The following is a 22,885-nucleotide window of genomic DNA, read 5'->3' on the forward strand; positions in this document are numbered from 1 at the left end:
CCAAATACCCCCGGGACCCCCAAAAACCCCGGGAACCCCCCAAAATACCCCCGGGACCCCCCCCCAAAAATTCCAAATACCGCGGGACCCCCTCTAAATACCCCCGGGACCCCCCCAAAATATCCCCGGGACCCCCAAAAACCCCCCGGGGTTCCCCAAAATACCCCCGGGACCCCCCCCCAAAATTCCTGCGACCCCCGGGACCCCCCCCAAAATCCCCCGCGACCCCCCCGGGATCCATAAACCGCTCCCGGGACCCCCCCCAAAATCCCAAACCCCCCCGGGACCCCCCCCAAAATTTGCCTGGGACCCCCCCCCGGGACCCTGAAGCCCCCCCGGGACCCCCCCAACCCCCCCAGGACCCCCCCCCAAAATCCCCCCGGGACCCCCCGGGACCCCCCGGATCCTTCCACGGACCCCCCGGGACCTGCGGACAGGTGAGACCCCCAAACCCCTCCCCCCCCGGTGAGACCCCCCCCCAAATCCAGCCCCTCCCCCCAGCCCCTCCCCCCCCGGTGAGACCCCCCCCAAATCCAGCCCCTCCCCCCCCAGGTGAGACCCCCCCAAACCCCTCCCCCCAGCCCCTCTCCCCCGCCCCTCCCCCACTGTCCCCTCCCCCCATTGCCCCTCCCCCCATTGCCCCTCCCCCACTGTCCCCTCCCCCCCCAGGTGTGTCCCCTCCCCCCCGCCCCTCCCCCCTCAGGTGAGACCCCCCCTCCCCACTGTCCCCTCCCCCATTGCCCCTCCCCCACTGTCCCCTCCCCCCCCAGGTGTGTCCCCTCCCCCCCGCCCCTCCCCCCTCAGGTGAGACCCCCCCTCCCCACTGTCCCCTCCCCCACTGTCCCCTCCCCCACTGTCCCCTCCCCCGCCCCTCCCCCCCGCCCCTCCCCCCCCGTTGCCGCCGCCGCGGGGCACGATGGGAGCGGGGGGAGGGGGGATGGGAAGGGCCGGAACAGCCACCCCCCCGCTGACCCCGAGTGACCCCGAGTGACCACTGACCACTGACCACTGACCCCGAGTGACCACTGACCACTGAGTGACCACTGACCCCGAGTGACCACTGACCACTGACCACTGACCACTGAGTGACCACTGACCCCTGAGTGACCCCTGACCCTGAGTGACCACTGACCCCTGACCCTGAGTGACCCCTGACCACTGACCCCTGAGTGACCACTGACCACTGACCACTGACCACTGACCCCTGAGTGACCACTGACCCGAGTGACCACTGACCCTGAGTGACCACTGACCACTGACCCTGAGTGACCACTGACCACTGACCACTGACCCTGAGTGACCACTGACCCCTGACCCTGAGTGACCACTGACCACTGACCACTGACCCTGAGTGACCACTGACCACTGAGTGACCACTGACCACTGACCCCTGACCCCGAGTGACCACTGACCACCACTGACCACTGACCCTGAGTGACCACTGACCCCTGAGTGACCACTGACCGCTGACCACTGACCCAAATGACAACTGACCCAAGTGACCACTGACCCCTGAGTGACCACTGAGTGACCACTGACCTGAGTGACCACTGACCCCTGAGTGACCACTGAGTGACCACTGACCTGAGTGACCACTGACCACTGAGTGACCACTGAGTGACCACTGACCCGAGTGACCACTGACCTGAGTGACCACTGACCCGAGTGACCACTGACCCGAGTGACCACTGACCTGAGTGACCACTGACCCCTGAGTGACCACTGACCACTGACCACTGACCCCGAGTGACCCCTGACCCCTGAGTGACCACTGACCTGAGTGACCACTGACCCGAGTGACCACTGACCCGAGTGACCACTGACCTGAGTGACCACTGACCCCTGAGTGACCACTGACCACTGACCCCTGACCCCGAGTGACCACTGACCCCTGAGTGACCACTGATCCCCACTGACCCCTGAGTGACCACTGATCCCCACTGACCACTCACTGACCACTGACCCCCCCACTGACCACTGACTGCTGACCCCGAGTGACCCCTGACCCCCACTGACCCCTGAGTGACCACTGACCACTCACTGACCACTCACTGACCTCTGAACCCTCGAATGACCACTGACCACTGACCCAAATGACCACTGACCCGAATGACCACTGACCCCCACTGACCACTGACCAGTGACCCCTGACCCCGAGTGACCACTGACCAGTGACCCCCACTGACCAGTGACCCCTGACCCCGAGTGACCACTGACCACTGACCCCCACTGACCAGTGACCCCTGACCCCTGACCCCGTGACCACTGACCAGTGACCCCTGACCCCGAGTGACCACTGACCACTGAGTGACCAGTGACCACTGACCACTGACCCCTGACCCCGAGTGACCCCAGAGCCCGAGTGACCACTGACCCCTGACCCCGAGTGACCACTGACCCCTGACCCCGAGTGACCAGGCCGTCCCCAGGTGACCCCGCGGTGGCCATGGTGACATCGCTGGACGGCTCCGGCCACGGCCCGGCCTGAGGGACGCGTCCGGCCCGGCCTGGACATGCGGCCGCGCGGGGGAGGGGCCGGCGACCGCGGGGACGGCGCCCGGACATCCCCTGGTGGCACCGGGACCGGCCACGGGGACATCTCCCATGGTGGTGGCATCTCCCATGGCTTCGGTTCCCACGGTGGCACCTCCCTCAGTGACATCTCCGGCAGTGGTGGCACCTCCCATGGTGGTGGCATCTCCCATGGCTTCGGTTCCCACGGTGACACCTCCCATGGGGACATCTCCCACCATGGTGGCATCTCCCATGGCTTCAGTTCCCACGGTGACACCTCCCACGGGGACATCTCCCACCATGGTGGCACCTCCCATGGCTTCGGTTCCCATGGTGACACCTCCCTCAGTGACATCTCCCATGGTGGTGGCGTCTCCAATGGCTTTGGTTCCCACGGTGGCACCTGCAAGAGTGACATCTCCGGCAGTGGTGGCACCTCCCATGGTGGTGGCATCTCCCATGGCTTCGGTTCCCACGGTGACACCTCCCATGGGGACATCTCCCACCATGGTGGCATCTCCCATGGCTTCGGTTCCCTTGGTGGCACCTGCAAGAGTGACGTCTCCAGCAGTGGTGGCACCTCCCATGGTGGTGACATCTCCCATGGTGCCATCTTCCACGGTGACATCTTCAACAGTGACATTGCCCATGGTGGTGGCATCTCCCATGGCTTCAGTTCCCATGGTGACATCTCCCATGGTGGCATCTCCCATGAGGACATCTTCAACAGTGGTGGCATCTCCCATGGCTTCGGTTCCCATGGTGGCACCTGCAACAGCGACGTCTCCAGCAGTGGTGACATCTCCCATGGAAACATCTCCCACGGTGGTGGCATCTCAAATGGCTTCAGTTCCCATGGTGGCATCTCCCACAAGGACATCTCCCATGGGGACATCTCCCTCAGTGACATCTCCCATGGTGGTGGCATCTCCCATGGCTTCGGTTCCCATGGTGGCACCTGCAAGAGTGACATCTCCAGCAGTGGTGGTACCTCTCATGGTGGCATCTCCCATGGTGACATCTTCAACAGTGACATCTCCCATGGTGGTGGCATCTCCCATGGCTTCGGTTCCCATGGTGGCATCTCCCACGAGGACATCTCCAGCAGTGGTGGCATCTCCTACAGTGACATCTCCCATGGTGGCACCTGCAACAGGGACATCTCCACACGCAGTGGTGACATCTCCCATGGAAACATCTCCCATGGTGGTGGCATCTCCCATGGCTTCAGTTCCCATGGTTGCACCTGCAACAGGGACAGCTCCATCAGTGGTGACACCTCCCATGGTGACATCTCCCATATGGACGTCTCCCATGGTGGCATGTCCCACAGTGACGTTTCCCAAGATGGTGGCACCTGCAACAGTGACAACTCCCATGGTGGCATCTCAAATGGTGGCACCTCCCAAGCTGGCATCTCCTCCCATGGTGACGCCTCCCAGTGTGGTGGCTCTGCTCATGGTGACATTTCTCACGGTGGCACCTCCAAGGGTGGCATCTCCAACAGTGACACCTTCAATGGTGACATCTCCAATGGTGGCACCTCCCATGGTGACACCAGCCACAGTGACGTTTTCCATGGTGGTGGCACCTCTGGCGTCATGACCCGCCATGATGGCACCTCCCATGGTGGTGGCATTTCCAACGGTGACACCTTCAATGGTGACATCTCCCATGGTGGCATCTCCTGTGGTGGCATCTCCAATGGTGGCATCTCCAACAGTGACACCTTCAATGGTGGCATCTCCCATGGTGGCATCTCCCATGGTGGCATCTCCCACCTTGCCATCTCCAACAGTGACACCTGCCGTGGTGGTGGCAGTGGCATCTCCCACGGTGACATCTCCTACAGTGACTCCTCCCAGGCCAGTGGCACCTCCTGCAGTGCCACCTCCCTCGGTGACATCTCCCACCATGGTGGCTTCTCCGACAGGGACATCTCCCATGGCAGTGACATCTCCCATGGTGGCACCTCCCATGGTGACCATGGTGGCATCTGCCATGACTTTTCCACCTCCCATGGTGGTGGCATCTCCGATGGCTTTTCCACCTCCCATGATGGTGCCACTTCCCATAATGGCATCTCCCAAGGCTTTGGCACCTCCCATGATGCTGCCACCTTCCATGGTGACACCTCCCATGGTGGTGGCATCTCCGATGGCTTTTCCACCTCCCATGGTGGTACCACCTCCCATGGTGACACCTCCCATGGTGATGCCACCTCTCATGGTGACATCTGCCATGACTTTTCCACCTCCCATGGTGGTACCACCTCCCATGGTGACACCTCCCAAGGTGATGCCACCTCTCATGGTGACATCTGCCATGACTTTTCCACCTCCCATGGCGGTGCCACCTCCCATGATGGTGACATCTCCCAGGGCTTTGACATCTCCCATGGTGGCATCTCCCAAGGCTTTTCCACCTCCCATGATGGTGCCACTTCCCATAGTGACATCTCCCAGGGCTTTTCCACCTCCCATGGTGCCACCTCCCATGGTGGTGCCATCTCCCATGATGGTGCCACCTCCCATAGTGGTGGCATCTCCCATAGCTTTGACACCTCCCATGGTGGTGACATCTCCCAAGGCTTTTCCACCTCTCTTGACGGTACCAGCCCGTGCCCACATCCCCACCTGATCCCACCTCCATCCCCGGTTCCTCAGTGGTTCCTCTCCCTTTCCACCTCACCTCCATCCCCGGTTCCTCCGCAGTTCCTCTCCCTTTCCACCTCACCTCCATCCCCAGTTCCTCGGCGGTTCCTCTCCCTTCCCATCCCACGTCCATCCGCGGTTCCTCGGCGGTTCCTCCCCGGCGTGTTCCCACCTCCACCCGCGGTTCCTCGCGTGTTCCCACCTCCATCCCCTCTTCCCCTGCGCTTCCTCCCCGTCCTCCTCCTCCTCCTCCTCCTCCCTCGCTCCCCTCCGCCCTGCCTGGCCGCCACCCTCCGCGTGGCCGTCCTGGGCCCCTGGACGTGCGACCCCGTCCTGGCTCGGGCGCTGCCGGAGCTGGCGTCGCGCCTGGCGGTGGCTCGGCTCAACCGGGACCCGTCTCTGGCGGCGGGGCTCTGGTGGGACGCGCTGCCGCTGGCCGAGGCGTGCGCGGCGCCCGCGGCCGTGGCGGCGCTGGCGGCGGCCGAGCGGCGAGCGGGCGCTCTGGCCGTGGGGCCGCTCAACCCCGCGGCCTGCGGCGCGGCCGCGCTGCTGGCCACCGCCTGGAACAAACCGCTGGCGGCCGCGGGGCCGTGCGGAGGTTCCTCGGTGGTGGCCACCACCACCATGGTCACCACGCGGCTGCGGGCGCTGCCCGAGCCGGCCGCGGTGCTGCTGGCCGTGTTGAGGCACTTCGGTTGGGCGCACGTGGCCGTGCTGGCCGCGCCGCAGGAGATGTGGGTGGACACGGCGCTGGAGGTGGCCGCGGGGCTGCGCGCCAGGGGGTTGCCGGTCACCGTGGTGGACGTGGCCGGAGAGGAGAGCGAGGAGGCGGAGGAGGCGCTCAGGAGGGTGAAGAGGGCGGATGGGGTCCGAGGTGAGGGGTGGGGTGGGGATGGAGAGGTGGAGGTGGACCTGGGGATGGAGGTGGGGATGGAGGTGGAGATGAAGGTGAGGATGGAGGTGGAGGTGGGGATGGAGGTGGAGAAATGGAGGTGGAGGTGAGGATGGAGGTGGAGGTGGGCATGGAGGTGGAGAAATGGAGGTGGGGATGGAAGTGGACATGGGGATGGAGGTGGAGAAATGGAGGTGGACATGGGGATGGAAGTGGAGAAATGGAGGTGGGGATGGAGGTGGACCTGGGGATGGAGAGATGGAGGTGGACACAGCAATGGAGGTGGGGATGGAGGTGGACCTGGGGATGGAGGTGGAGAAATGGAGGTGGGAATGGAGGTGGACCTGGGGATGGAGAGATGGAGGTGGACACAGCAATGGAGGTGGGGATGGAGGTGGACCTGGGGATGGAGGTGGAGAAATGGAGGTGGGGATGGAGGTGGACCTGGGGATGGAGAGATGGAGGTGGACACAGCAATGGAGGTGGGGATGGAGGTGGACATGGGGATGGAAGTGGAGAAATGGAGGTGGGGATGGAGGTGGACCTGGGGATGGAGAGATGGAGGTGGACACAGCAATGGAGGTGGGGATGGAGGTGGACGATGGGGATGGAGGTGGAGAAACGGAGGTGCGCATGGAGGTGGAGGTGGGCATGGAGAGATGGAGGTGGAGGTGCGCATGGAGGTGGACCTGGGGATGGAGAGATGGAGGTGGGGATGGAGGTGGAGGTGCGGGTGGAGAGATGGAGGTGGAGGTTGAGGTTGAGGTGGAAGTGGAGCTGGGGATGGAGAGATGGAGATGGAGGTGGTGATGGATGTGGAGATAGAGGTGGAGGTGGGGATGGAGGTGGAGGTGGAGGTGGAGGTGCGGGTGGAGAGATGGAAGTGGAGGTGGAGGTGGAAGTGGAGGTGGAGGTGGAGGTGGAGCTGGAGGTGGAGAGATGGAGGTGGAGGTTGAGGTTGAGGTTGAGGTGGAAGTGGAGGTGGGATGGAGAGATGGAGGTGGGGATGGAGGTGGAGATAGAGGTGGAGGTGGGGATGGAGGTGGACAAATGGAAGTGGAGGTGGGGATGGAGGTGAGGATGGAAATGGAGGTGGGCATGGAGAGATGGAGGTGGAGGTGGAGGTGGAGGTGGAGGTGGAGGTGGAGGTGGAGGTGGGGATGGAGGTGGACATGGGGATAGTGGTGGAGAAATGAAGGTGGAGGTGGGGATGGAGGTGGAGAAATGGAGGTGGAGAAATGGAGGTGGAGGAAGAGATGGAGAGATGGAGGTGGACATGGAGATGAAAGTGGGATGGAGGTGGAGGTGGAGGTTGAGGTGGAGATGGACATGGGGATGGGGCTGGAGAAATAGAGGTGGACATGGACATGGACATGAGGATGGAGGTGGGATGGAGATGGAGATGGAGATGGAGATGGAGATGGAGATGGAGATGGAGATGGAGATGGATGGATGATGGATGGATGGATGGATGATGGATGGATGGATGATGGATGGATGGATGATGGATGGATGATGGATGGATGGATGATGGATGGATGGATGGATGATGGATGATGGATGGATGGATGGATGGATGGATGGATGGATGGATGATGGATGGATGGATGATGGATGGATGATGGATGGATGGATGATGGATGGATGGATGATGGATGGATGATGGATGATGGATGATGGATGGATGGATGGATGGATGGATGGATGGATGGATGGACGGATGGATGATGGATGGAGACACTCACAGATGGACAGATGAAGTCCATCATGGCATGATCCGATGCCACCACGTCCCCGTGTCCCCCCGTGTCCCCCCGTGTCCCCGCAGTGGTGCTGATGTGCATGCACTCGGTGCTCCTGGGCGGCCGGGAGCAGAAGGTTCTCCTGGAGAAGGCCGAGGACCTGGGCATGACGGACGGGACCTTCGTCTTCGTGCCCTACGACGCGCTGACCTTCGCGCTGCCCTACCACCGCGTGTCCTACCCGGTGCTGGCCAACAACACCAAGCTGCGCCTGGCCTACGACGCCGTGCTGACCATCACCATCGACTCGCCCGACGCCTCCTTCCACGAGGCCCTGGAGGAGGCCAAGAAGGCCCACGAGGTCCCCGCCAACCTGGACCCCGATGAGGTGGGGCTGGGTGGGGGTCTCCGGGGGGTTTGGGGGTGTCTCTGGGGGGTTTGAGGGCATCTCCAGGGGGTTGGGGGCATCTGGAGAGGGTTTGAGGGCATCTCCGGGGGGTTTGGGGACGTCTCTGGGGGGTTTGAGGGCATCTCCGGGGGGTTTGGGGGTGTCTGGAGAGGGTTTGAGGGCATCTCCAGGGGGTTGGGGGCATCTGGAGAGGGTTTGAGGGCATCTCCGGGGGGTTTGGGGACGTCTCTGGGGGGTTCAAAGGCATCTCCGGGGGGTTTGGGGTATCTGGACAGGGTTTGAGGGCATCTCTGGGGGGTTTGAGGGCATCTCCAGGGGGTTGGGGGGGGTCTCAGGGGGGTTTGCAGGGGTCTCCGGGGGTTTGAGGGCATCTCCAGGGTGTTTGGGGGAATCTCTGTTGGGTTTGAGGGCATCTCCAGGGGGTTTGGGGGCATCTCTGGGGGGTTCAAAGGCATCTCCGGGGGGTTTGGGGTATCTGGACAGGGTTTGAGGGCATCTCTGGGGGGTTTGAGGGCATCTCCAGGGGGTTTGGGGGCGTCTCTGGGGGGTTTGAGGGCATCTCCAGGGGGTTGGGGGGGTCTCAGGGGGGTTTGCAGGGGTCTCCGGGGGTTTGAGGGCATCTCCAGGGTGTTTGGGGGAATCTCTGTTGGGTTTGAGGGCATCTCCAGGGGGTTTGAGGGCATCTCAAGAAGGTTGAAGCTACCTTGAAAGGGTTTGAGAGTATCTTGAGAGGGTTTGAGGGCATCTCCGGGGGGTTTGGGGGTGTCTGGAGAGGGTTTGAGGGCATCTCCAGGGGGTTTGAGGGGATCTCCAGGGGGTTTGGGGGCATCTCCAGGGGATTTGGGGGCATCTCTGGAGTATTGGGCAGAGATGACTGTGGCCACCAACTTAGGGTGGAGGTGGCCATGGCCAAGGGGAGATGATTGCGGCCGTCGTGTCTTGACCATGGCCATCTTCATTGACCATGGCCAATGGAGGATGACCATGGCCAATGGGAAATGACCGTGGCCATCTTCATTGACTATGGGTCAATGGGACATGACCATGGCCAACGCAAGATGACCACGGCCAATGGGTCATCACCACCAGGTCCCACCATGTCCCCATGTCCCACCTGTCCTGATGTCCCACCATGTTCCACCATGTCCCACCTGTCCCACCTGTCCCACCTATCCTGATGTCCCACCACATCCCACCCGTCCTGGTGTCCCACTGTGTCCCACCATGTCCCACCCATCCTGATGTCCCACCAAGTCCCACCATATGTCCCACCACGTCCCACACATCCTAACCTCCCACCAATCCCACCATGTCCCACCTGCCCTGAAGTCCCACCACGTCCCACCCATCCTGTTGTCCCACCACATCCCACCTGTCCCCATGTCCCACCATGTCCCACCTATCCCACCATCTCCCACCAATCCCACCATGTCCCACCTATCCTGAAGTCCCACCACGTCCCACCCATCCTGTTGTCCCACCACATCCCACCTGTCCCCATGTCCCACCATGTCCCACCTATCCCACCATCTCCCACCTGTCCCACCATGTCCCACCTATCCTGATGTCCCACCACATCCCACCCATCCTGGTGTCCCACCATGTCCCCATGTCCCACCATGTCCCACCACATCTCCATATCCCACCACATCCCACCCATCCTAACCTCCCACCAATCCCACCATGTCCCACCTGCCCTGAAGTCCCACCACGTCCCCCCTCACCAGGTCCACCCCTTCTTCTCCACCATCTACAACTCCATCTTCTTCCTGGCGGCGGCGGTGGAGGCCACGCGCCGCAGCGGCCGCTGGGTGATGGGCACCAGCGTGGCCGAGCACGCCCGCGACCTGGTGGTCCACGGCTTCGGCCAGACCTTCACGGTGGACGGCGACGGCGAGGTCTCGGTGCCCTACGTGGTCCTGGACACGGACGGCAAGGGCCACCACCTGTGGCCGGTCTTCTGGCTGGAGCCGGGCACGCGCGGGCTCCGCTACGGCACCCACGGCGCCCACTGGCCCCACAGCGCCCGCCCGGCCACCGACGCCAGCTGCTGGTTCGACCCCGGCGCCATCTGCAACGGCGGTGAGGACCACGGCGGTGGGGGGCGTGGTGGTGCTGGTGGTGGGATTGTGGTGCTGGATCAGCCGTGGTTCCTCATGGTGGTGGTGGTGGTCATGGGGTGGTGGGATTGTGGTGCTGGATCAGCCGTGGTTCCTCATGGTGGTGGTGCTATGGCCATGGTGGTGGTGATGGGCATGGGGTGGTTGGGATGGGGCTGGTGGTACCATGGTGCTGAACCAGCCATGGTTCCTCATGGTCATGGTTCCCTCCATCGTGCTGGACCAGCCATGGTTCCTCATGGTCATGGTTCCCTCCATCGTGCTGGACCAGCCATGGTTCCTCATGGTCATGGTGGCCCTCATGGTCATGGTTCCACCATGGTGCTGCACCATCCATAGTTCCCTCATGGTGGTGGTGCCACCATTGACCTGGATGATCAGGGTCATAGTTCCACCATGGTGCTGGATCAGCCGTGGTTCCTCATGGTGGTGCCATGGTGGTGGTGGTGGTGGTGGCACCATGGTTTTGGATCAGCCGTGGTTCCTCATGGTGGTGGTGCCATGGTCATGGTGGTGGTGGCACCATGGTTCTGGATCAGCCATGGTTCCTCATGGTCATGGTTCCCTCCATGGTTCTGGACCAGCCATGATTCCTCATGGTCATGGTGTCCCTCATGGTCATGGTTCCCTCCATGGTCATGGTGCCACCACAGTGCTGGACCAGCCATGGCTCCCTCACAGTGGTGGTGCCACCGTGGAGGTGGGATGGGCGTGGTGGAGGCGGCACCATGGTTCTGGATCAGCCGTGGTTCCCTCATGGTGGTGGTGGGCATGGGGTGGTTGGGGTGGAGATGGTGGCACCATGGTTCTGGACCAGCCGTGGTTCCTCAGGGTCATGGTGCCCCTCATGGTCAAGGTTCCCTCCATGGTCATGGTTCCACCATGGTGCTGGACCAGCTGTGGTTCCCTCACGGTGGTGGTGCCATCATGGGCCTGGATGATCAGGGTCATGGTTCCACCATGGTGCTGGACCAGCTGTGGTTCCCTCACGGTGGTGGTGCCATCATGGGCCTGGATGATCAGGGTCATGGTTCCACCATGGTGCTGGACCAGCCATGGTTCCTCATGGTCATGGTTCCCTCCATCGTGCTGGACCAGCCGTGGTTCCTCATGGTCATGGTGTCCCTCATGGTCATGGTGCCACCATGGTTCTGGACCAGCCGTGGTTCCTCATAGTCATGGTTCCCTCCATGGTCATGGTGCCACCATGGTGCTGGACCAGCCGTGGTTCCTCATGGTGGTGGTGCCACCATGGATCTGAACCTTCTGTGGGGCCACCATGGTTCTGGACCAGCCATGGTCTCCTCCATGGTCATGGTGCCACCATGGACCTGGACCAGCTGTGCTGGCGGTACCACCATTGTTCTGGTCACTCCTGGTCACCCCTGCTCCTTCCCCTGGTCACCCCTGGTCACTCTGGTCACTCCGTGGTCCCTCTGGTCCCTCTGGTCCCTCTGGTCCCTTTGGTCACTCACATGGTCACTCTGGTCACTCCTGTGGTCACTCAGTGGTCACTGTGGTCACTGTGGTCACTCAGTGGTCACTGTGGTCACTCTGGTCGCTGTGGTCACTGTGGTCACTCAGTGGTCACTCAGTGGTCACTCAGTGGTCACTTGTGGTCACTCATTGGTCACTCAGTGGTCACTCAGTGGTCACTCAGTGGTCACCGTGGTCACTCAGTGGTCACTGTGGTCACTCAGTGGTCACTCAGTGGTCACTCAGTGGTCACTCTGGTCACTCAGTGGTCACTCAGTGGTCACCGTGGTCACTCAGTGGTCACTGTGGTCACTCAGTGGTCACTCATTGGTCACTCAGTGGTCACTCAGTGGTCACTCAGTGGTCACCGTGGTCACTCAGTGGTCACTCATTGGTCACTCAGGGTCACTCAGTGGTCACTCAGTGGTCACTCAGTGGTCACTCTGGTCACTCAGTGGTCACTCAGTGGTCACCGTGGTCACTCGGTGCTCTCTCCGCAGGGATGGACGCCGGCTTCGTCTTCTTCCTCTTCCTCCTCATCGCCGCCCTCATCGCGGCCGGCGCCGCCCTGGCCTGCCACATCCGGTGGGTGGCCCTGGTGGCCCTGGTGTCCTGGTGTCCTGGTGTCCTGGTGTCCCTGGTGGCCCTGGTGGCCCTGGTGGCCCTGGTGTCCTGGTGTCCTGGTGTCCCTGGTGGCCCTGGTGGCCCTGGTGGCCCTGGTGGCCCTGGTGGCCCTGGTGTCCTGGTGTCCTGGTGTCCCTGGTGGCCCTGGTGTCCTGGTGTCCCTTGGTGTCCCTGGTGTCCTGGTGTCCTGGTGTCCTGGTGTCCTGGTGGCCCTGGTGGCCCTGGTGGCCCTGGTGGTCCTGGTGTCCTGGTGTCCTGGTGTCCTGGTGTCCTGGTGTCCCTGGTGTCCCTGGTGGCCCTGGTGTCCCTGGTGGACCTGGTGTCCCCTGGTGTCCCCTGGTGTCCTGGTGGCCCTGGTGGTCCTGGCAGCTTGATGTCCCCATACTGGAGTGCTGCTGCAGTCCCCCTGTCCCCTGGGTGTCCCCAATGTCCCCACTGTCCCCAATGTCCCAAATCCCCCCTATGTCCCCAATCCCCCCAATGTCCCCACTGTCCCCAATCCCCCAATGTCCCCACTGTCCCCAATGTCCCCAATGTCCCCAATGTCCCCAGTGTCCCCAGTGTCCCCAGTGTCCCCGCTGTCCCCTCAGTGTCCCCACCGTCCCCCTGCTGTCCCCGCAGGCGCCGCATCCAGCAGGCGCAGCTCATGAAGGGCCCCAACAAAATCATCCTGACCATGGAGGACCTGACCTTCATCAACACCCAGAGCAGCAAACAGGTGACACCGGGGACATGGGGGGGTTGGGGACATCCGGAACAGTGGGGACACTGGGGACATTGGGGACATTGGGGACATCGGGGACATTGGGGGGATTGGAGACATTGGGGACATCGGGGACATTGGGGACAAAAAGGGGGGACATTGGTGGGGTTGGGGATTGGGACCTCATGGGTGACCCCTGGGAGACCCTGGATGACCCTGGGTGACCTTGGGTGACCCCTGGGTGACCCTGGGTGACCCTGGGTAACCTCTGGGTGACCCCTGGGTGACACTGGGTGGACCCTGGGTGACCTTTGGTGACCTTGTCTGACCCCTGGGTGACCCCGGTGACCCCTGGGTGACCTTTGGCGACCCGCAGGTGGACAGCAGCCACGCCAGCCTGGCCGGGCAGAGCGGGGGCGACGCCCGCAGCGTCCGCAGCGCCGCCCCCGGGCCGGACACCACCAATGTGGCCGTGGCCGAGGTGAGACCCCCGGGGCCACCCCCGCCCGCCCCTCCCCCTCCCCGCCCTCCTCCCCCCTCCCCCCTCCCCACCTGCGGGGGCGACAAGGCCGCCGCCCTGGGGACCCTGGGGGCCCCGCCCCCGGGCCTTGATTGACAGCTGGTCCCCATCTCCTGGGGGATGATTGACAGCTGGTCCTCACCTCCTGGGGGATGATTGACAGCTGGTCCTCACCTCCTGGGCGATGATTGACATCTGGTCCTCACCTCCTGGGCGATGATTGACAGCTGGTCCCACCTCCTGGGGGATGATTGACAGCTGATCCCAGCCCACTCGGGCATGATTGACAGCTGGTCCTCACCTCCTGGGCGATGATTGACATCTGGTCCTCACCTCCTGGGCGATGATTGACAGCTGGTCCCACCTCCTGGGGGATGATTGACACCTGGTCCCACCCCTTAGGGGATGATTGACAGCTGGTCCTCACCTCCTGGGGGATGATTGACAGCTGATCCCAGCCCACTCGGGCATGATTGACAGCTGATCCCAGCACTCTGGGTGATGATTGACAGCTGATCCTCATCTCCTGGGCGATGATTGACAGCTGGTCTGAACCCTCTGGGTGATGATTGACAGCTGATCCTCATCTCCTGGGTGATGATTGACAGCTGGTCTGAACCCACTGGGTGATGATTGACAGCTGATCCTCATCTCCTGGGTGATGATTGACAGCTGGTCTGAACCCACTGGGTGATGATTGACAGCTGATCCTCATCTCCAGGGTGATGATTGACAGCTGGTCTGAACCCACTGGGTGATGATTGACAGCTGATCCCACCCCCCTGAGGAGTGATTGACAGCTGGTCCACCATTTCCCGGTGATGAGTGACAGTTCATCTCAGCCACCCCAGCCAATGATTGACAGCTGATCCTCACCCCTAGGGGATGATTGACAGCTGATCCACCATCCTGCAGTGATGATTGACAGCTGAGTCAAGTCCCTGGGGGATGATTGACAGCTGATCTCAGCCACCCAGCCAATGATTGACAGCTGATCTTGGCTCCAACCCTAAGAAATGATTGACAGCTGATCCCCACCCTCTTGGGCAATGATTGACAGCTGTGCCCCGCCCCCAATTAGTGATTCCCAGCTGGCCCCGCCCCCGGGCGGTGATTGACAGCTGCTTTCCCGCAGGAGAACGCGAAGGGCAGCAGCAACCTGCCCCTGCTGCTGCTCTTGTTTAACCAGCAGGGCCTTGTCGCCTCCGTGCAGGTAAGTCCTGGAGCCCCGCCCCTTCCCAAACCACGCCCCCTTCCACCCAAACCACGCCCCCTTCCACCAAAACCCCGCCCCTTCCATCCCAGCCCCGCCCCCTCCCCGCCCTGCCCTCCCGTGCCACAGCCCGGCTTCCTGGTGGCATCTCAGGTGGCATCTCAGGTGGCTTCGGGTGTGGCTGGGGCGGTTCCTGTGCGTGTCCCCAGGTGTCCCCAGGTGTCCCCAGGTGTCCCCAGGTGGGTGGGCGTGGCCGAGCTCTGAGCCCTCCCCTCCCCCGCAGGGCGATTGGGTGTGGCTGAAGAAGTTCCCGGGGGATCAGCACACGGAGGTGAAGCCGGCCACCAAGCTGACCTTCTGCAAGGTGAGCTCCACGGCGGGGCACGGCGGGTCGTGGGGACATTGTTGGGTCATCGTGGACCATGGGGACATCGTTGGGTCACGGGGATGTTGTTTGGCCATGGGGACATTGACCATGGGGACATCGTTGGGTCATGGGGACATCGTTGGGTCATCATGGACCATGGGGACATCATTGGGTCATGGGGACATCGTTGGGTCACCATGGTCCAGGTTGGCTCACGGGGACATCAAGGGGTCATCATGGACCTTAGGGAACATCGTTTGGTCATGGGGACATCATTGGGTCATCGTGGTCAAGCTTGGAGCATGGGGACATTGAGGGGTCACAGGGACATCGTTGGGTCATGGGGGCATCAAGGGGTCATCAGGGACCATGGGGACATTGTTGGGTCATTGTGGTCCTCATTGAAGCATGGGGACATCGTTGGGTCATGGGGACATCGTTGGGTCATCGTGGTCCAGGTTGAAGCACAGGGACATTGAGAGGGTCATGGGGACATCGCTGGGTCACCAGGGTCCCCATTGGACCATGGGGACATCGTTGGGACATGGGGACATCATTGGGTCATCATGGACCATGGGGACATTGTTGGGTCACGGGGACATTGTTGGGTCACCATGGTCCAGGTTGGGTCACGGGGACATCAAGGGGTCATCATGGACCACGGAGAGCATCACTGGGTCTTGGGGACATCGTTGGGTCATCATGGACCATGGGGACATCGTTGGGTCATGGGGATATTGTTGGGTCATGGGACATCATCAAGTTTTGGGGTCACCACTGGGGCCACCCCCACCCCATCCCGGTGTCCCCTCCAGCTGCGGGACCTGCGGCACGAGAACGTGAACCTGTTCCTGGGCTTCTTCCACGACTGCGGCATCTTCGCCATCGTGTCGGAGCACTGCTCGCGCGGCAGCCTGGAGGACCTGCTGCGCAACGAGGACATGAAGCTCGACTGGATGTTCAAGTCCTCCCTCCTCATCGACCTCATCAAGGTGGCCGCGGGGTGGCCTTGGTGGCTTGGTGGCCAAAGGGTGGTCATGGGCTTGTGGTCTACAACGTTGTAGACCATGTTGTCAGGCATTGTTGACAATGGTGACGTTGACTATGGTGTTGATTGTTGGCCATGACGTTGATTGTTGACCATGATGCCATTGACCTTGGCTGTGGTAACCTTAGGTGTGGTGACCTTGGCCTTGTTGACCATGATGTTGATTGTTGACCATGGCCTTGTTGACTATGGTGTTGATGACCATGACATTGATGGTTGACCATGGTGTTGATTGTTCACCATGACACTGATGGTTGACCATGGCCTTGTTGACCATGACACTGATGTCTGACCATAACATTGATGGTTGACCATGGTGTTGATTGTTGACCATGGTCTTGTTGACCATGGCCTTGTTGACCATGATGTCAATGGTTGACCATGGCCTTGTTGTCCGTGGCCTTGTTGACCATGATGTCAATGGTTGACCATGACCTTGCTGACCGTGGCCCTGTTGACCATGATGTCAATGGTTGACCATGGCCTTGTTGACCATGGCATTGATGGTTGACCATGGCCTTGTTGACCATGATGTCAATGGTTGACCATGCCCTTGTTGACCATGGCATTGCCAGTTGACCATGGCCTTGTTGACCATGATGTCAATGGTTGACCATGGCTTTGTTGACCATGGCATTGATGGTTGACCATGGCCTTGTTGACCATTATGTCAATGGTTGACCATGGCCTTGTTGACCATGGCATTGACAGTTGACCATGGCCTTGTTGACCATGGCCTCATTGACCATGATGTCCATGGTTGACCATGGCCTTGTTGACCATGGCCTTGTTGACCATGATGTCCATGGTTGACCATGACCTTGTTGACCATGATGTCCATGGTGGACCATGACCTTGTTGACCGTGCCGTCCGGCAGGGCGTGCGGTACCTGCACCACCGGGACGTGGTGCACGGGCGCCTCAAGTCGCGGAACTGCGTGGTGGACGGGCGCTTCGTGCTCAAGGTCACCGACCACGGCTACAACCAACTGCTGGAGGCGCAGCGCGTGCCGGCCCCGCCCCCACAGCCCCACGGTGAGGGCGGGGCCGGGGGCGGGGCCTGATGGGGCGTGGCCATGTGGGTGTGGCCTAATGGGTGTGGCCTCATTGATGTCAACTTGTGGGTGTGGCCTCGTGGGTGTGGCCGCATGGGTGTTGCCTTGTGGGCGTGGCAAAATGGGCGTGGCCTAATTGGACCAACTTTATGGGTGTGGCCTTAGTGGGCGTGGCCTCATGGTATAACCACTTCTGGGTGTGGCCTAGTGGGCGTGGTATAATGGGTATAACCTCGTGTGGGCGTGGCCTAATGGGCGTGGCCTTGTGGGCGTGTCCTGGTGCCATAATTTATTGTGGGTGTGGCCTAAAGGATGTGCCCTCGTGGGCGTGGCCTCCAGAGACTAAATAGGGGCGTGGCTTTTGGGCTGGGCGTGGCTCTGGGAGTGGCCAATGGGGCGTGGCTTCACGGAGGGAAGGGGCGTGGCCCCGTGGGTGGGCGTGGCCTGTGGAAAGGGGCAGGGCTTTGATTTAGGGGTGTGGCCATCGCTTGGGGGCGTGGTTTTCTGTTTAGGGGCGTGGCCTATGGGTGTGGTCTGGGGGTGAGGGGCGGGGGTGTGGCCACACCCACCCAACACGATCACGGCGGGATCTCCTTGAAGTGGGCGTGGCCTGATGAGTGGGCGTGGCCAGACCGTTCATTAACGACACCTCCCCTGCATGGTGGCCACGGAGAAGGGGGCGTGGCTTGCATAAAAGGGGGCGTGTTCACGTAGTGATACGCCCCTGTGTCTAAAGTGGGCGTGGCTTCAAGCTGGGCATGGGGGGCGTGGCCACGCCCTCAATCCCACTCCCATTGGCTCCTGGGGTGGGCTGGGCGTGGTTTATCGGGGTGGGCGTATTCCTGGGCGTGGTTTATCAGGGTGGGCGTATTCCTGGGCGTGGTTTATTGGGGGCGTGTCCCTGTGTGTGGTTTATTGGGGTGGGCGTGTCCCTGGGCGTGGTTTATCGGGATGGGCGTGTCCATGGGTGTGGTTTATCGGGGTGGGCGTGTTCCTGGCTGTGGTTTATTGGGGTGGGCGTGTTCCTGGCTGTGGTTTATCGGGGTGGTCGTGTCCATGGGTGTGGTTTATCGGGGTGGGCGTGTCCATGGGTGTGGTTTATCGGAGTGGGCGTGTCCCTGGGCGTGGTTTATCGGGGTGGGCGTGTCCCTGGGCGTGGTTTATCGGGGTGGGCGTGTCCCTGGGCGTGGTTTATCGGGGTGGGCGGTTGTGGTTTATTGGGGTGGGCGTGTCCCTGGGCGTGGTTTATCGGGGTGGGCGTGTTCCTGGCTGTGGTTTATTGGGATGGGCGTGTCCCTGGGCGTGGCCTATCGGGGTGGGCGTGTTCCTGGCTGTGGTTTATTGGGGTGGGCGTGTCCCTGGGCGTGGCTTATAGGGGTGGGCGTGTCCCTGGGCGTGGTTTATCGGGGTGGGCGTGTCCATGGGTGTGGTTTATCGGGGTGGGCGTGTTCCTGGCTGTGGTTTATTGGGGTGGGCGTGTCCATGGGTGTGGTTTATCGGGGTGGGCGTGTTCCTGGCTGTGGTTTATCGGGGTGGGCGTGTCTTGGGGTCTGGGTGGGCGTGTCCGAGGCTGGCCCCGCCCCCCAGAGCGGCTGTGGACGGCGCCGGAGCTGCTGCGGGACGAGGCCCTGGAGCGGCGCGGGTCCTTCCGGGGGGACGTCTACGGCATCGGCATCATCATGCAGGAGGTGATCTGCCGGAGCGCGCCCTTCTGCATGCTGGGGCTGCCCCCCGAAGGTGCGCACCCCGAAACCGACCCCAAAAACGGGATCCCCACCCCAAAAAACCCCCCGAACCCCCCCTGCGTGCTGGGGCTGCCCCCCGAAGGTGCGATCCCAAAATTCACCCCAAAAACGAGTTCTTCACCCCAGAAAACCCCCCGAACCCCCCCTGCATGCTGGGGCTGCCCCCCGAAGGTGCGCACCCCAAAACAGACCCAAAAAACGGGATCCTCACCCCAAAAAACCCCCCGAACCACCCCAAAACCCTGCTGCATGCTGGGGTTGCCACCCAAAGGTGCGCACCCCGAAGCCGACCCACAACCGCCCCAAAACAGACCCCAAAACCAACCCAAAAATGATCCCAAAACTGACCCAAAACCGACCCAAAACTGACCCAAAACTGACCCAAAACCGACCCAAAACAGACCCTAAAACCGACCCAAAACTGAGCCAAAAACTGACCCAACCAATCCCAAAACTGACCCCAAAATCGACCCAAAAACGACCCCAAAACTGATCCCAAAACCGACCCAAAACTGAGCCAAAAACTGACCCAACCAATCCCAAAACTGACCCCAAAATCGACCCAAAAACGACCCAAAACTGATCCCAAAACTGACCCAACTAACCCCAAAACTGACCCCAAAATCGACCCAATTAACCCCAAAACTGACCCCAAAACTGACGTCAAAACCAACCCAACTGACCCCAAAATTGACCCCAAAACTGACCTCAAAAGTGACCCCATAACTGACCCATTAATGACCCCAAACTGACCCCAAAAGTGACCAATAATGGACCCAAATCTGACCCATAACTGACCCATAACTGACCCATAACTGACCCATAACTGACCCATAACTGACCCTATAACCCCATAACTGACCCCATAACTGACCCATAACTGCCCCATAACTGACCCATAACTGACCCATAACTGACCCCATAACTGCCTCATAACTGCCCCATAACTGCCCCATAACTGCCCCATAACTGCCCCATAACTGACCCATAACTGACCCATAACTGACCCATAACTGACCCATAACTGACCCATAACTGACCCCATAACTGCCTCATAACTGCCCCATAACTGACCCATAACTGCCCCATAACTGACCCATAACTGACCCATAACTGACCCTATAACCCCATAACTGACCCCATAACTGACCCATAACGGCCCCATAACTGACCCATAACTGACCCATAACTGCCCCATAACTGACCCATAACTGCCCCATAACTGCCCCATAACTGACCCATAACTGCCCCATAACTGCCCCATAACTGACCCATAACTGCCCCATAACTGACCCATAACTGCCCCATAACTGACCCCATAACTGCCTCATAACTGCCCCATAACTGACCCATAACTGCCCCATAACTGCCCCATAACTGCCCCATAACTGACCCATAACTGACCCATAACTGACCCCATAACTGCCCCATAACTGCCCCATAACTGCCCCACGCCCCACAACTGCCCCAAATGTGCCCCTGCCCCAGAGATCATCGAGAAGGTGCAGCGGCCGCCGCCCCTGTGCCGCCCCGCGGTCTCGGCCGACCAGGCCCCGCTGGAGTGCATCCACCTGATGAAGGAGTGCTGGAGCGAGCAGCCCGAGAAGAGACCCACCATCGACCAGGTCTTCGACCAGGTGAGACACCTGGCCAGGTGGGACCAGTGTGGGACCAGTGTGGGACCAGTGTGGGACTGGTGGGACCAGTATGGGACCAGTATGGGGTGATGGGACCAGTCTGGGGTCAATGGGAGCAGCCCGAGAAGAGACCCACCATCAACCAGGTGTTCGACCAGGTGAGACACCTGGCCAGGTGGGACCAGTGTGGGACTGGTGTGGGACTGGTGGGACCAGTGTGGGACTGGTGGGACCAGTATGGGACTGGTGGGACAAATATGGGACCAGTATGGGACCGGTATGGGACTGGTGGGACCAGTATGGGACTGGTGGGACCAGTATGGGACCAGTATGAGACTGGTATGGGACTGGTGGGACCAGTATGGGACTGGTGGGACCAGTATGGGGTGATGGGACCAGTCTGGGGTCAATGGGAGCAGCACAAGAAGAGACCCACCATCGACCAGGTCTTCGACCAGGTGAGACACCTGGCCAGGTGGGACCAGTGTGGGACTGGTGTGGGACTGGTGGGACCAGTATGGGACTGGTGGGACAAGTATGGGACCAGTATGGGACTGGTGGGACAAGTATGGGACCAGTATGGGACCGGTATGGGACTGGTGGGACCGGTATGGGACTGGTGGGACCAGTATGGGGTGATGGGACCAGTCTGGGGTCAATGGGAGCAGCCCGAGAAGAGACCCACCATCGACCAGGTCTTCGACCAGGTGAGACACCTGGCCAGGTGGGACCAGTGTAGGACCAGAGTGGGACTGGTGGGATCAATATGGGACCAGTCTGGAGCAATGGGACCAGTGTGGGACCAGTATGGGATTGGTGGGACCAGTATGGGACCAGTATGGGGTGATGGAACCAGTCTGGGGTCAATGGGAGCAGCCCGAGAAGAGACCCACCATCAACCAGGTCTTCAACCAGGTGAGACACCTGGCCAGGTGGGACCAGTGTGGGACCAGTGTGGGACTGGTGGGACCGGTGTGGGACTGGTGGGACCAGTATGGGACCGGTATGGGACTGGTGGGACCGGTATGGGACTGGTGGGACCAGTCTGGGGTGATGGGACCAGTCTGGGGTCAATGGGAGCAGCCCGAGAAGAGACCCACCATCGACCAGGTCTTCGACCAGGTGAGACACCTGGCCAGGTGGGACACACCTGGGACAGGTGGGAGTGGCATGAGTCTCTGTGTGCTTTTGTGGGGTCCCTATGGGGTTCCTGTGGGTTCCATGGAGTTCCATGGTGTTCCATGAGGTTCCATGGGGTCTCCATGTGTTCCTTTGGGATTCCATGTGGTTCTATGGGGTTCTATTGAGTCTCCATGGGGTTCCGTGGGGTTCTCCTTGGAGTTCCATGAGGTTCCATGGGGTTCTATGGGGTTCCTATGGATTTCCATGAGGTTCTATGGGGTCTCCATGGAGATCCATGTGTTTCTATGGGGTTTCTATGAGGTCTCCATGGGGTTCTATGGGGTCTCCGTGGAGTTCCATGGTGTTTCCATGAGGTTCTATGGGATTCCATGGAGTTCCTCGGGACCCCGTGGGTCTGCCCTCTACTTGTGGGGCAGTTCAAGGGCATCAACAAGGGCCACAAGACCAACATCATCGACCCCTGGGGCTCCGTGGGGTTCTGTGGGGTTCCATGGGGTTCCTTGGGGTCTCCATGGAGTTCCATGAGGTTCTATGGTGTCTCCTTGGAGTTCCATGGGGTTCTATGGGGTTCTACGGGGTGTCCATGTAGTTCCATTGGGTCTCCTTGGAGTTCCATGGCGTTCCATGAGGTTCTATGGGGTCTCCATGGAGTTCCATGGAGTTCCATGAGGTTCTATGGGGTTCTATGGGGTCTCCATGGGGTCTCCATGGGATTTCCATGGGGTTTTTCGGGACCCCGTGGGTCTGACCCCCATGTGTGGGGCAGTTCAAGGGCATCAACAAGGGCCGCAAGACCAACATCATCGACTCGATGCTGCGCATGCTGGAGCAGTACAGCAGCAACCTGGAGGACCTGATCCGTGAGAGGACCGAGGAGCTCGAGATCGAGAAGCAGAAGACCGACAAGCTCCTGACCCAGATGCTGCCGCCGTGGGTCGCCGCGTGGGGCCGGGCGTGGTCAATGGGGCGGGGGTGGAGGGACCTTCAGGTGGTGGTCTGGGCTGGTCTGTGGGGCAGGGGGGA

At 61.0% G+C, this 22,885-nt stretch overlaps 1 protein-coding gene across 4 annotated transcripts in view; it reads left to right on the top strand.

Annotated features, from left to right (window-relative positions):
• The first annotated feature begins 385 nt into the window (after nt 1-385).
• Nucleotides 386-22,885, top strand: part of GUCY2D (guanylate cyclase 2D, retinal) — a 32,514-nt gene continuing 10,014 nt past the window's right edge. Inside the window, exons 1-16 of one of the 4 annotated variants that reach the window (XR_014950700.1) lie at nt 386-437; nt 2,430-4,295; nt 4,365-4,528; nt 4,649-6,042; nt 7,889-8,190; nt 9,939-10,293; nt 12,308-12,392; nt 13,053-13,149; nt 13,511-13,615; nt 14,790-14,867; nt 15,151-15,231; nt 16,050-16,226; nt 17,161-17,317; nt 18,925-19,025; nt 20,571-20,719; nt 22,629-22,767. Coding sequence is in view for 3 of the 4 variants with exons in the window: in XM_085564336.1 (XP_085420462.1) it covers nt 2,514-4,295; nt 4,365-4,528; nt 4,649-6,042; nt 7,889-8,190; nt 9,939-10,293; nt 12,308-12,392; nt 13,053-13,149; nt 13,511-13,615; nt 14,790-14,867; nt 15,151-15,231; nt 16,050-16,226; nt 17,161-17,317; nt 18,925-19,074; nt 20,571-20,719; nt 22,629-22,792 (5,240 nt within the window). In the remaining variant the exon portion in view is untranslated. Of the gene's footprint in view, nt 438-2,429; nt 4,296-4,364; nt 4,565-4,648; nt 6,043-7,888; nt 8,191-9,938; nt 10,294-12,307; nt 12,393-13,052; nt 13,150-13,510; nt 13,616-14,789; nt 14,868-15,150; nt 15,232-16,049; nt 16,227-17,160; nt 17,318-18,924; nt 19,075-20,570; nt 20,720-22,628; nt 22,793-22,885 lie in introns of those variants that run through there. The other 3 variants (XM_085564338.1, XM_085564336.1, XM_085564337.1) reach the window with 3 other exon arrangements.

The sequence above is a fragment of the Lonchura striata genome, chromosome 32 (genome assembly GCF_050655825.1).
Source record: "Lonchura striata isolate lonStrDom1 chromosome 32, ASM5065582v1, whole genome shotgun sequence".
Lineage (NCBI taxonomy): Eukaryota > Metazoa > Chordata > Aves > Passeriformes > Estrildidae > Lonchura > Lonchura striata.